The sequence below is a fragment of the Anarhichas minor genome, unplaced genomic scaffold (assembly GCF_050575085.1).
Source record: "Anarhichas minor isolate MPS153535 unplaced genomic scaffold, ASM5057508v1 ptg000010l, whole genome shotgun sequence".
In the NCBI taxonomy this organism is placed as follows: Eukaryota; Metazoa; Chordata; class Actinopteri; order Perciformes; family Anarhichadidae; genus Anarhichas; species Anarhichas minor.
This window is the reverse complement of record NW_027466456.1, coordinates 4,042,905-4,057,806: the sequence shown is the minus strand read 5'-3', so window position 1 is coordinate 4,057,806 and position 14,902 is coordinate 4,042,905. Positions and strand designations below refer to the sequence as shown.

Genomic DNA, 14,902 nt, shown 5'->3' with positions numbered 1-14,902 from the left:
GCATTTAGCTCTTAAGTGATTGTCGTCTGATCGTGGTGGCAGGGGAAAGACAATTTAGGCTCTTCGATGTATTTCCATTGATAGAAAACTGAGCTTTGATAGATCTTTGTATAATCCAAGTGAAATATCTGACACAATTACAGCTGTGGAATAAATCCAGTGGTTTATTGTTAGTAGTAGCTTAGCATAAATACAGTGATTTATTTGCTCACCTAGATGTTTTTTTGTCATCATAGTATTATAATAACTATCACAAATTAATATGATCATACAGCTACATTACATCATTCATGCTCTGGTGGTAAAGTTAAACAAACTGAAAACAAATCTTTGTATGAAATTTAAATGAGAAATGTTTGTTTTCAGTGAAACAATCTCTTTTTCAGGTCGCCTGTTAGTATGAAATGCAAAACTCAAATTGTAAAGAGCTGTGGAACAAAGTGAAATTCCCTTTTTTATAATAGTGTGAAAACAATCCTGTGAACTTTGATTCTACTGTGTGTCAATCAGGACTTTTGTTTATTCAGTTAAATTAAAACCGAAAGATCCCAAATGTTAGCATGTTTACATGTAGATCGATGAGGTAATCTCTCTGATCTGAGTACAAGTATTATACAAACTTAATCCTAAATGTTCTTCTCAAAGTGATTTGTTTTACCTTTATACAATAACTTACAACAAATACAACAAACAACAAACGCCGTTCAGTCAAATGGTTTGAAATGTAATGACTCCAGGCCACACCATTAACAATACATAATCAAACCCTAATGTGTCAGTGATCTCTGATGAAGTGATTTTATAGTTAATCATGTTAATAAGCAGAAAAGGATTATGAGTAAACTGTAATGGCACCCTCAAATAGGCACATTCAGACGGACAAATACATTGATGGACAGAGGGATAAACACACACACACACACACACACACACACACACACACAAACACATTATTTTCTTCATTCTAAGTGTCGTGCATTTGTAGTCACTGCACCCATCTGTCATTTTGATTTCCATGTCATCCACATTGCGCTTTGTGTGTTTATTATTTCCTCTTTTCTTATGCAACTATTTTCCCCCCTTGGTAATCCATGAGGGAAAACATGGAATTAGTTTGTAAAGCGTGATAATAATGCATGGCCGTAATAACTTGACTCAAGAGGATTAGCAAATGTGTATTGTCTGAAGCAGCAGTCTCTCGGGTGATCAGCTGGTTGCCTCCCTAAACAGTGGCTGCCTCTGCCAATTAAAAATCCAGTCTAGTCTGCCTCTTCAAATGATTAATTCTGCCCACGCTGTCGATGGCCTGCCAATTATTGTCGCCCAATTGGTATTAATAGGTGGAGGATTTCCTGATGTTGAATTTATCACAGACTGTGAAAACTTCTCCCTTTGACTCTAATTGGCTTCCACTTATAGCACATGCAGAAGGCATGTTTATGCACATGCATATGAACCAAGGCTTTCATCTGTAGTCTTAGTTTATTCATGTGTTCAGTTTGCTGTTTCCCGTCCATCTTCCTGTTGAAATTGACAGTCTTGCTTTGCATAAGTGGATGTATACATGAAAAGCCCTCGATGCTGAATCGGTTTCAGTGTAGATTTCTGCTGAATTAGCTCCATTTGTCCGGACAGATTTTATCCGATGAGTTTGGTTAACTAATCTTCCCTCGTACGGTTAAGTAACGTGAGCTCAGATGACAGAGAAAGACTGCAGGTGTGTTTCAGCACAGCAGACAGACAGACGAAACAATCCTAACGCTGCTTCAATCTGCCGGCCAACTCAGCGCGGGTATCAATATCAAGCTAGTCTCGGGTGTCATTGTGTTAATGCGTTTATAAATGGACAGAAGATATTGCCGTAGACCCTCAGCCAAGCAAAAGCACATTAAATCACAGAATAATCTAATGAAATATTTATTCGAGTTTGTATTTTTTTTCCTGCCTCTGAGCTAGTCTGATGGATAGCGTCCCTCTGTGGGTTGCCCTCCCAATAAAAAAAAAAAGAGAGAAAATTAAGGAAACAGGAATAGTCGGAATATAGCATATGCATCAAACCAAAATGATATGCCGTTGCTGTAATATGAGACTGCAGTTTTCATGTATGAAATGATACCTGAAAGGCGGCAGCATTGATTAAACTGAGCTCTGGTCTGTTGAAGCCTCTCTCTCTCTCTCTCTCTGCTTTGACATGATGGAAGTGAGAGTGCATCCACACGTCTCCATATTGTGTGTGCCTTATGGAAAGTGTCAAAGATCACGGCACTGCTGTAGGACAGCATCCCCCCTGGGGAAACAGATGGTATAAATTCACTTACAGACTATAAACAGAGCTGTAGAAGTGACATGGACGGTACGTACACAACACTCTGTGATGATATTACTGATTTAACAGACATCAGTGGAGCATACAGGCTTTTTGCCAGTGTGACCGGTATATCGTTGCTTATGACATTAAACGGCTTCATAAAGGTTTTAAGAAGGATTTGATTCCATATGCGAACAGGAAAAACAAGTCTCGCTCTCCTTTGCAGTCGTGTGCAGCGATTCGATTTAACAAATCTGGAATAAAATCTTCTGCCAGGGCCAGTGAGCGCAGGCCACCGAGCCAAGCTAATGCAGTAACAACGCTTGCAATCTTTAAACGTCTGTAAATATTGTAATAAGCAACAAGGCTTTCCTCATAAAAGATGCAGCAGCTCAACGGGTACTGACAGGTGCTTATGGGCCTTGACTCCAGGATGAGGAGCGCTGCCTCCCTCTCTCTGCTCCACTTTTCTGTTGGTTTTCCAAGGAGATTGCCAATCTCAGACGCCGACAAGGCCGCGCTCCGCTGGAGGTTAGTGTCCACACGACTCACCTGGCTTTTATTCTGTCTCCACTCCTTTCCCCTTAATCCCCGCCCGAGAGAGCCTTTCAAACGGATTGATTTCCTGCACCAATGCAACATTCATTATGGCTCGCAGTACATTACGCTTTCAGTATGTTGGAAGTGCCGTCATTCCGTGACCTTTCTGGAATATGTTTGCTCTTAATAGGTGCCTGGAGCAGGGATAGATATATGAGCAGATGTACTGTGAGATCTAAGGGAAAACATGGACCGATTCCATCACTAAGACACTGGTTTATGAAACCATACACTACCTCTGTATGTCATTAAATGGATTGAATGAAGCTCTGTGCCGGTTTGTTTTAGATTGTGGACAGTGTCATGTTTGGAGGTGGGACTATAATGGCACTGGTGTTCAGGGTTAGAGATCCTTTAAAAGGTGCTTCATTGCTCTAATGATATGATTGTTTCTCCGATATAATAATGTTGTAAATGTGTTGCAAAAGTCTTTTTAAAAAGACCAATGATGTTTTAGAATGGAGTGCTTTCTATTAAACATTTGGTCTAGAAATATTATTAATATATTCGATTTAGCAAGAAAAGTACATTTGAATTTATAGAAATAGTTGGGGAACTTCATTCAGTCCTTTGTGGCGGTGCCAACAGCCATTTCAAATTATAAAGTGAGGATTTGGGGTTGAATTATTTTTGGTCACATTTCTCTTCTAAAGGTAGAGTCGGTGAAGGCGTAGCGCCTTCCTGGTCATGCACTAAGGTCACAGCTATTTCCTTAGTCTAAATAGAGGGATGGAAGCCTATCTATTTTGTATGGGTAGCTTAGCAGAGAGTGCCATTGCCTACAGAGCGGAGTGTACTCTTATGAGGGGGGTATAAATGCACAGAGGGGGGGGGGGGGGGGAAGCAGGAGAGGAGGGGGTTGGCAGTTTCTGTTAAAATAGCATGAGCTCTTTAATGTTGTGTTTGAGCCTGGCTGGGCACAGATTCATTTTAGATGGAAAATGAAATAACAAGGGAGAGGGGAGAGAGGAGATTTTAATGCAATGTTTTGTGATAATCCCTCTCCATTTTGGAATGGTTCAGGAGAACTCATGCGATAAAGCCTTGTACAAGCCTGGAAAATAATAAGTTATTTGTCTTGCCTTTATAGTACTGTGCCCTTGGAGGGCTCGCTAACCCCCATGTTTTGGCCAAAAAAACAATCACAGATTAGTCAAGCTGTCACATCTCTCCGATTGCCAAATGGTTGAGCCCTTGTTGCTGGTGTGAATATACAATGCATAAATGTCGTACACGTCGATGTGACTTAGCACCGTCACTCGACCGAATTGGACAGGGAAGGACGGCCCATGTATGCGGCAGGCCCCACAAGGCAAATGACAGACAGACACATGGGCGCAGAACAATGGATGAATAGACAGATGGATAAGTGGAGGGGTGGGGGGGGGGGGGAAGATGAAGTGTTTGTCAGAGATGCAGAAACAAATAGCTGCTTTTATCCCAAGGCTGCGGGAGAGTAGAGTGATGGCTCGGCTCGGGACATGGAGGATCCCTCTGTCAGATTGAGAGAGCCGCTTGGACACCGGAGGGCGAGAGGGATGGAGGAGGTGCAGAGGCCAAGTGTGGCAGATTTATAAAAAATAAAAAAAATCACTTGAACATTTTGGGAAAATCCCTCTAGTGACAAATGTAATACTTATTCCAATATTACTATCGCTGCTGCAACTGCAAAAACTACGACTTACGGCTATTATTATTCCTACATTACCAATGTAAGCAACAATAGAAATGCTCATATCAGCTGTAACAACAAACTAAATGATGCTAAAGTTGACAACATAGGAAATACCTCCCAAACTAGTAATTATGATAAACAGCATGATCAGCAGCAAGAGCTTTTTCCGACAGATATTAAGCAATCCCCAATTTGTGATGAAGACACATTTGAGATTGGAAAGTGTCTATGAATGCTCAGGTCCGTGAGGGATGTGTGAAGATACATGCTGCTCAGCACGGTTATAAATAGAAATTCTGTGGTATTTCCGAAAATAGGTTAAGCTGCCATCACTGCACTGCTGGCATGACATCACTGATTGCCTGCCAGCCTCCCCCAAAAGGCCACTCTCCCACACTGTGCTCAAAAGGAGGGAGAGAATGAGGGAGAGACATAGGGAGCATCTGTGGGCGACTGCATGTCCCCATCATTTCCAGCGTCTCCCCCCCCCCCCCCCCCCCCCCGTCCTTTCTCTCCTCACGCCCCCGTCCCTTCCATCACGCAGCCATCTCTCCCCTCACTCCTTCCATCTATCTTTCCCCGCTGTAGCAGCCCCGCTGTAGCTAACAGTCTCTGTGCTTTATCGCCAGAGACACAAACTGGTCCGGGGCTTTGTACCGGAGATGTATCGCATCCACTTTTCTTTATTTATTTTTTGTGTGTGTGATACAAGCAACTTGTGTGCCAAACGGTGCAGAAAACACAGATGAAAGATGGAATTTGTGTTTCTTTTTTGATCATCAAATGTTACAATTTGGTTGACTAAGCAGTGTGTGCGGACTTTATACGAGTTCCAACATGGCACCCGTTCTGTGGTTCCCCATTCAACGGTGGATCTGGCTTAATTAAAAAAGACTACTCAAATTAATTAATGGCTGATGGACTCTCATATCTGTTTCATCTGCTCTTTGGGTTCACTTCAGAGCTCTTTCTTTGCCATTCTTCTGAGCTATAGATAGATGAATGGATGGATGGATGGATGGATGGATAGAAAGAAGATAGATTTATGGAACCCTTCGGGCTGAATTTGGTTACTAGGAAATATACGTCAATGCAATTAACACCCTGATGCCTGCTTATTAGTCAGACCATTAGTGTCAATTAGTGTCTTGAGACAAAGGCAGAAAGAAAGAAAGCTGAGACAAGTACACAAAGTCTTATTTTCATGCTGTGCTCCATTCGGTACATTCATTGAATAGAAAGAACAGCTATAAGAAGCAGGGGACTCATTATAATTTTGCGTATAAAGACGTGTGCAAGTAATGTTTCATTCAAGGTGGTCTGTGTTTAGCAGCATAACAAAGAATAATCTGTGTGTGTGTGTGTGTGTGTGTGTGGTATTGTGGGTTGTGTGTTTTTTCCTCCTCACGTCTTTCTTACTCATTCCTCTTTCAATCACTCCATCCGAGCACCTCTGGGCCTTTGAAGCGCTGTCTTTAAAGGTATCTTTCAATTTGTAAAATCAAAGTGACTGAAAACCTGATCCGTCTCTTAGTCCGCAGTCAGTTTGCAGCTGCCAGTCAGCTGTGATTGTGGCTTCGCTATGATCAATTGATCCGTCTCAAAGGTTTATATGCCTTTCACCTTTCAAAAGAGGACAAGCATCGTTAGCATAGAGTGCTGCAGGGAGGACGTATTTTTGTAGGCCAAACCCCCGGAAGTTAACACCCCACTGGTTCCCTCCACAAAAAGCCAATGGGATTATCTCTGTGGCAAACACAAGTTTATGATACTTATATGTTCTGCTCAGCATCATAATCTTCACAAATGAACACCAGTTTTATGATGTTTGACGTGTGAATGCAATCAGCAGAAGTAAAAATTGCATATATTTGATATAGTAGAGCAAAACGTTAAAGCTTGTGTTAACCGAAGGCCTCATTTCAGGCATCTAACTGAAAACTCCGAAGTGCAAAAATGTCAAAGTCATTTCTGCAGCACTCTATTGCATCAAATACGTCAATCGGTTACATTAAATGAAGCATGGTGCGCTGTGTTGTACTATATACAGTAGAGCGGCAGGCAATGGGCGTGAGCCAACTGAAAGTGATTTTATTATTTCCTTTTGCCTGGTCTTGTTTGTTTTTCCAAGAGGTTGTTACAGTACATGAAAAAGAGGAAATGCAGTTTTCTGTCTTTGACTGGTGGGGGTGGGGGGAACCTTATATTGATTTGTGTATAAATCCCCTGGCCGGAGCAGACTTGGCTGGGGGAGGGAGGCTGGGACAACGGGCAGCTGAGACGGGACTTGGCAGGTAAACTCCTGTTGCCCTCCCAGACGTAACACGGCAGGAGGCAGTAAGTGTGAACCTACACATTATTTACAGCTCTGTGAAACTCCATCCATTAACAGTGTCAATTAGCTTGCTCATCAGGGATGCAGGCCACTAGATGTATTTATAGATCGGGCCCCGGCTTTAATAGCAGAAGAGGGATGAAGTGCACAGACAGTCCACACAAGCCAAGGATAACTTTAAAGACTACAGTACGGTGGAGGATGCCAAACGCCGTATCTTAACTGTTATACAGAACCACATATTGAAAGAGTTCTGGCCAACTTGGGAATGGGCGGTCAGTTGCAATCTATCATGTCACCTCTGGAAACTGCACCCACCGCCAAGAGGCATGATCTCAGGAACTTTGTCAGGAGCTAGTTGGAACTGTATTACTGTTGTCAGCCTTCCTAATGCAGCAATGCCCACGCCCCGTGTCAGCTTGTGAGAGAAATACTCTACATTTGGATTATATATGAGGAGCCACTTGTGCCCTGAGAGAATTAACCTCAGATTGTGAGTGCAAAAGTCTATCTCTCTCCATTGTTACGATGGCTTCTTTGCCCCAGTAATGATCCTGAAACAATACACAGGGCCTCTCAGGAAGAATTTTATTGCATTCGTCACACTCATTAGGCAATGCACGCCGCACCGCATCACGCGCACGCATGTGTTCTGTAAATGCACACATTCGCACCAGCACACAGGCAGTCCTTTGGGACGTGCTGCCTATGGATCCGTTTGACTGCTGCTCGGGGGCCAGTGCAGTCTATGTGAGCGAGTATAGCAACAAATCAATGGCTGAGGTCTCCTACTCAGGGGTCAAAGAGGATACGAGGGAGGGTCCGGGGACTATTTCTTGCCCCTCATGATGGACATCGATGCTCCTCAGCGCCTTGTGACGTTCATCCTCCCCCGGACATTGCTCAAGGTGAGGGAATGACAGGAGGGGTAGTGAAAGGAGAAATGGAAGAGGATTTGGAGCTGGATGTAGCGGAGATGAAGGGATGGAGTGATTGATGAAGGAGTGATGGAAGAGTGTAGTCAGCTTCAGGATCATGAGATGGTGACTGAGCACAGGCGCCGGCTCCCTTTAAGGTGTCTGTCTGACTTAATTAAGGTTTACAGGTTACGCTAGGCTATACTGCTTATATTACAGTGCTCATTACAAGCCCATTAGGCCTGGGCAGAGAAAATATTGTTGTCAGAACATTGAGTGAGAGCATTTTGGAAAGTCCCTGCCAACTCCATGCTCCAGCTCTTCTCTATCATACCTCTGTCTGTCCTCCTTCAATTCGTAGTCCTTCTCCCTGAACATTGCCATGACTGTTTGAGTGTGTGAACAGATTGGGGATCTTTTTTTCAAAGGTGAGGGAGTGATTATATGAGTTAAAAGCTTCTCCGAGACCGGACTGATTACCCCCCCCTCACGGTCAATCTGCGCCACTGAGACTCCTGCCTCCATGGCTGGCAATGATTCAGGTCATAATCACATTGTATCAGTGCTGATGATGTGTGTTTCAGCATCCGACCCCTCCGAAAGGCTATCAGTTCCCCCGGAGCCCCACATGGCAGTAAATGAAGTAAGCAAGTAATCTACCCACAGTGATAGCATTTTCCAAAGAGCGCAAATGATGTGTGAGGGAGCAGGCAAGACTAGTGCCAAGACTGGCTTGGTTTCTGCTACCTGCACACTTTCTGGCCAAGGAAATGCCACATTGAGAGCGAGTTCAAACTTTTTTCATAACACTGGGGCAGTTTGGCTCCTCTGGGGCGAGGAGATGGAGAAAAGGGAGCAAAGAGGCGGAGGGAAAAGAGAGACCTTGTGGTTTAAACTAACCCTGTCTCTTTGGAATTGCATTCATGTTTGACGGTTCTGCAATACACGATTTATGCCAATGTAGAAATATATTGAGCTCCTGCAGTTGACGTCACAGCCTGTAGCTGTCAGTCGCTATATGGCAGGCACAAATTAATCTCTCCATGGTCCTACTTAGTCTATATAAATATCATTAACTGATGAGTTAGTGTTTTGTGAAATGCCAAAGAAAAATTGAAGACCCAGAAAAAAATGCACTGTTAAAAGAACAACCACTCCCAGAGTAAAGTTTGATATGAATATGGATAACGAACGAAAACTAATGGTGCAAAGGGCTTTGCCGTGATTAATAAATTACTTTCAGATGTATCCGTCTTTGAGAGCGAGCACTTGGATTTGTTAAAGGAGAAGGCAATTACTGCTGGAACAAATGGGGCATACTTATAAGATGGTCTGCATCATCATTTATTATTCTTGATAAAGACTTTTTTTTAATTTATGAATTATTTACATACATTACATACTTATATTACATTTTTAAAGCATTTCACTGGTCAAAAACCGCTTTGGCTTTTTGGCATTCTTATTGGCAAGAGAGAAAAAACAATTCAATTCAAACAAGTTTATTATCTTATATGATCTATTGAAAAAAATCGATTGAATTTCATTATCTTGTAAGTATATATTTTGTTTTCGAGGGTAAAACGCAATGTCAACAATCTGTAACTTATCTTTGACAATAAGGAAGAATACGTTCGAACGCAACATTGTTGCCAATAAAGCTACTTTGAATTCGAGAATTAGCCAATCAGATGACGCCTGTGTGCGAGGCTCGCGAGTGCGAGAGAGCTCAGGGTTGTGGAGAGACGACGACAAACGATACAAAAGCTGACGGAAATGTTGATAAAACAGTTATTTTTCACTGCAGAATGTAAAGTAAGGTTCTACGGTGCAGCTAGTTCATAGTTGTGTGCTGAGGAGGATCCGTTCAACAAAATACGTCCTGTGAAAGCTCGCCGAAGTTGGTGAGTCATAACAAGAAATAAATAAATAAACTGTACGCCATTAGCAAACAATGCTAAAGGGGGACTTAAGATAGTGTTAGTCAAGGGAGCAGTTAGCGTTAGCGTTAGCTTACTCTTAAGGAGTTAATGCAAGCTGTGTGTGTGTGTGTGTGTGTGTGTGTGTGTGTGTGTGTGTGTGTGCAATTACTCAGGTAACATGGACGTTTTGTCAGTCATGTCTGCACTAGTTTCATCATTCTTATTTACAAAGAAGGATGTTTTATATCTTCCATTCTTTAGTATCAATTTGGGACAACTTCTGTGTACGTGTAGTAGATTGTAGTGTTTATTGTGAAGGTTAATTATAATAAAAGTTTTTACATTGATTGATGTATTTTTTCCGAGAGAATTGATTTTGTGCTTGTATTCATAATTGTCCTGCAAGGCAATTTTTAAATGATAGTAAGTTCTGGCTTTGCATCATGCAAGGTAGTGAGGGTTAAGGGGATTTTCTTACCTCAGTGATAGGACGGTGCACCCCAACAGTTATATACTGAATTATAGTTGGATTTAATGAGGAACTGGAATGTGTTTACGTTCGGGGGAAAAAATATCAATAGTATCAAACTGTTTTTCACCGGGAACATTGCTTATGCGCCTGATATGGAATTTTGTACATGAAAACTGATGTGTGACCAAAAAAGCCCTATGCTCCTTCCTCATTACCAGTAAGAATATATTGCTTCTCAGGGAAAAGTAAGAGTGTTGATGTTAATGTTGGCTATATTTTACTGTAACTGTGATAGTGATTTTACTCTCAGAGCTGCGTTTCATTTTCATAGCCGTGACCATGCCTTAACAATATTGGTCGCAGAACAAGATTTTTGCAGAGTTGTCCAATATTAATATTCTGTTTGCCGAATAGGTTTCTTAAACAGTGGTGATTGAGGCTTGTGTTTCATAAGCGTTTGGGTCTTTGTGTGTGTGTGTGTGTGTGTGTGTGTGTGTGAAAAAGAGGGTGAGCACAGTGAAACTTGCACTTACGTTGTACGTTTGTGTGTGAAAGTCCAGTGTTTATGTGTATCTGCTCATGTGACAGCTGGGTAGAGAGCTGAATATAATGTGATATTAAGCAGGTTTTGATTGTGTAGTGCATGATGAAATGACAGTTTGTATTCAAAATCAAACAAAGGAACGTAAGGAGCTGCTCACAGCTGCAGAAAAACAAATTCTAGCTGGAGGAGAATATCACTCGAGAAACACCTCAGAAAATAAAGAATTTAACCGTTGGAAAAACATTATCTTTTTTATACGAAATACAATTTGGCAGAAAAAAGGAAGCAAAATATAAATTTTAGAGATGCCCCCATCATGTTTTTTTTTGCTGCCGATACCAGTTGCTGATCCATTTGTTGTAACTAATAGAATATATACTCTTAGTATGTAATATATAATTGAATAAGTGTGCCTGAAACAAGTGCTTACACACGGTAAGAGGATCAGATGAGCATGTCTGTGTGCGAGTATCCATGGGTTTTATCAATAGGGCCTCCAAACGTGACAAAACAATTAGTACAATACAGTCCTACTGTGCAGCAAACACACACAGGATTTTGGTAATGGAGAGCCTGAGCCATGGTGAATGTAAATGGCTGCTGTCACCAAAGCTACACAGTATCCTCCACTACTCACTCTCTCTAACGTTCTCTCTCTCTCTCTCTCGCCCACTCACTCTCTCTCTCTCTCCCCCATGTAAGACTCGTTAATTACATGCCAATTCAACACAGTGGAGATGGAGAGACTCAGCCCTCTTTTATTCCCCCAGTACACACACACACACACACCGCACACACTTAAAAAAATATATCATCAAGAAATAAGAGACGAGAGGAGTGGAGTTGGCATTGACGAAGAGGAAGAAGTCGGGAATGGAGGAGAGAGAGGAGGGAAAGGGAGCAAACAGGAGTGAAGGGATTTCTCCTCTTTGGAGCTGAAATCAATGTGTGAGATAAGGCTGTTTTAGGTTTCTATCAGATGATGCAGAGGATCATCGCCTCACAATGGGAAGGCTTACCCCATTGCTGTGTCAGCAGGCTCCGATTACACCGGCTTTTTGTTGTGTTTCAAACAATTTCATCATGCTCCCCCCCCTCACACTTTAGCACTTGGTATGCAATGCAGCACTGGCAATTTGTACGTGTTTGGATTCCAATTATGGAGTTGTTAAAGCTTTTTTCGCCTGTGGCCTGGAAATTCTTATTAAGCCATACATTAAAGAGCACAGAATCACATTTAAATGGAGTTCATGTTTCCCTTTTGTTTGCCAGTGTTGTGGTTTGTTATTAATTTATTCTCAATGCCCGATGCATTACACAAATGAATTGTGTTTGTGATTGTGATGCAAAATACTTGTTGCTTATTCAGAGATAGGGCCAGCGTTTGTCAAGTAAACCAACAACAACAAGCCCAGAGAGAGTGAAAAAGAGAGAAAACAAGCACCAAAATGGAGCCATTCCCTCCTATTACCCTCAGCCATTTGAGAAACAAACAAACCCAAAACTACAGTGACATTTCCGCAGTCTTGGAATTTTCTATTTTTTTTTTTTTTTACAAGCTGAAGAGAGAGAGGGAATGAGACAGCAGTGTGAGTGATTGAATGATTTGGCTGGTGGCCATCGGAAATCATTAGGTTAGGGTTGCTGGGACAAGGGAGGCTATGAGGAGGGCTGCACCGCGACACCAATGCTACAGTCAGCCACCTCAAAGGTCACAACCCTGGACAGACTCCATCACTATCTGTCTTTCTCATACTGAAAGGCATGGCAGGGTGCAGACCGACTGTCCCAAACAGAAGGCGGAGCTTCATGGAATGGTCTTATCCTTTCTGTATATACAAGGGGAGGTTTGCAGCCACATGAACGCATTTGGCGACACCTTAGGCTTAAAGCATCAATGCAAAACAGGTTACGGGTCAATAAATGGATCAGTGACTGACATGACATTTTAGCCCTCCTTTTTGATGCAGTCCTGAGGTTACAGTGGCGACATAGCCAAAGTGCAAGGGTCACTGAAATGGCATTAAAAGATACACATGAACGAGCACACGACAAAAATGGATGGTGAATGTTTAGAGTGGTTAAAGTGATCTCATACACAACAATGAAAACGAATTTGAATATTGTCTGTGTAAAGACTCTTAATACATCACCACCCACTGAATACATTTGGCTGTTGAAATGAGATCCAAAATGCAGTGGCTGCTAATAAACCATCTTCAGAGTGGCAGAAATATGATGCATGGTAACCCATATGAACCTCATTAATAGAACACAAGCAAATCTATTTATTCAGAGAGTCAGGGGGAAAATGATTGCCTCAATACTCCATCTGGTTTCTCTCCACCTCTCGTCCTCTCTGCCTCTTCTCTCCTCTTTTCTCTTCTGCTCTTTTCTTCTCTTCTTTATGTATTCAGTGATTTTGACAGATGTGGTGTGTGTGTGTGTGCACGCATGGCAGCACTCACCCTGGAGAGTTTTAACACCCCCTCCCGTCCTCCCTTCTTCTCTGGCACTATCTCCCTCCTTCCTCCATTCCTACGCTGATCTCATCCCTTCTTTGCTCCCCCCCAATACTCTCCTGCAGTTTCTTTTGTCTCCGCTGCTGTCACAACTGTTCAGGGTGGGGACGCTGGCCAGGCTACGAGGAGCTTTTGACAGGACATGGCACTAGGGATGGGGAGGCTGGACAGGCCTGGCAATTCATCCAAAGAATTCTCAGCTCATCTCCTACCTTTTTTATTGTGGTTTTGTTTTTTTCTCCTCTCCGCTTGCCATATGTAGCCTGATTCCTTGCCCTGTTTTCATTGTTTTCACTAACTCACAAGACCCTGCACGTTCAATTTCTGCACATAAGAAATCATTATATTTAGAGATGCCAGTTTTCACCTGATTGGCTATGATCGGGGACCGGCCGGTCAGTCTCATATTTTCATATTTTGCCCGTCGTATTTAAAGATGTGTGCTGCCGCCGCATGATGGTTGTAACGCGGCACAGACTGTAATGTCACAGACACACAACATGTCTCGGTGTGGAAGTTCTTCAGCGAGACTGAAGAAGACATAAAGCTCGCAATCTGTCACAACTGCAAGTCGTGGAAAAATAAGCCGTGGAGAAACAACCGTAAAAAACATTTGTAACAAATAACTTAATCACTTATTATATTGTAGTTCATTCCCATAAATGCTGCACAGAATAATTGTAGTTACCAGCTCGTCTGTCGACAGCACAGTGCTAAACAGCTAACATTGACGGAGGTAGCTTACAATATTTAAATAAAACTACTAAAGCCAAGAACTTTAACAAAGTCAAATGAAAACATTCAGAATTTTTGGTTGGTTTGGTTGGATGATTTACATTTTCTTTTCTGTGATTGTTGGTGAAAAAAGTTACACTCTAGCCTTGTTGTAAGTTATAGTTCTTAGAAAGAAAATCTAAATCTGCACATCAGTTTTAAAAAAAAATCGGAAATCCGGAAAATTGCAATTGGTACATCTTTAATATTGAAACAGCTCAAACATTCTATTTGAAATGCTTTGTAATTGTATCACTGTCCTAATATTCTTAGTTGATATTTCTTTGAAAGTGCTGCGTCTTTTTTGTAATATTTTAAAAATATTTTCTCCATTGTTTTTGTTTGTTTGATTCAGATTTTGTTCTTGTTTAGTGTAATCCTAATAACATTGCTATGTGGTGTGGCTCTGTTGCAGGTTGCGCATTCCTCACCTACTGCGCCCGAGAGTCGGCCATCAAAGCCCAGAACGCCCTCCATGAACAGAAAACACTGCCAGGGGTAAGTGTCTGTCTCTCGGTCTGTCTCTCTCTCCTCCTCTTCTCACTCTCGCCCGTCTCTCTCTATGGTGGTCGGCCATGCCATCTGCACCCGGCCGCACACCAGCCGGCGTGCTCCTCGTACAGTCCCAGAGATGAAAAACACGTTGGACAGCATTCAATCAATAGCTCAGTCTTTTGAAGGCCCAGTTGCAACTTTTCCATGTGTCCGTTCTCCAGGCGATATTGCCAGCATTGATTAGACCCACTCAGACTCACACTTATGAAGCAATAGCATAGAATGAATGGAAATTTATTTGGTCTGGCTTGAATAAAACCCCCGAAAAACTGAATCTG

The 14,902-nt window shown here is 42.2% G+C and overlaps 1 protein-coding gene across 46 annotated transcripts in view; it reads left to right on the top strand.

Annotated features, from left to right (window-relative positions):
- celf5a (cugbp, Elav-like family member 5a) overlaps positions 1-14,902 on the top strand; it is a 178,302-nt gene that overhangs the window by 2,530 nt on the left and 160,870 nt on the right. For all 46 annotated transcript variants that reach the window (XM_076087655.1, XM_076087654.1, XM_076087632.1 and 43 more), the window contains exon 2: positions 14,485-14,567. In XM_076087655.1, coding sequence (XP_075943770.1) covers positions 14,485-14,567 — 83 coding nt within the window. The remainder of the gene's footprint in view (positions 1-14,484; positions 14,568-14,902) is intronic.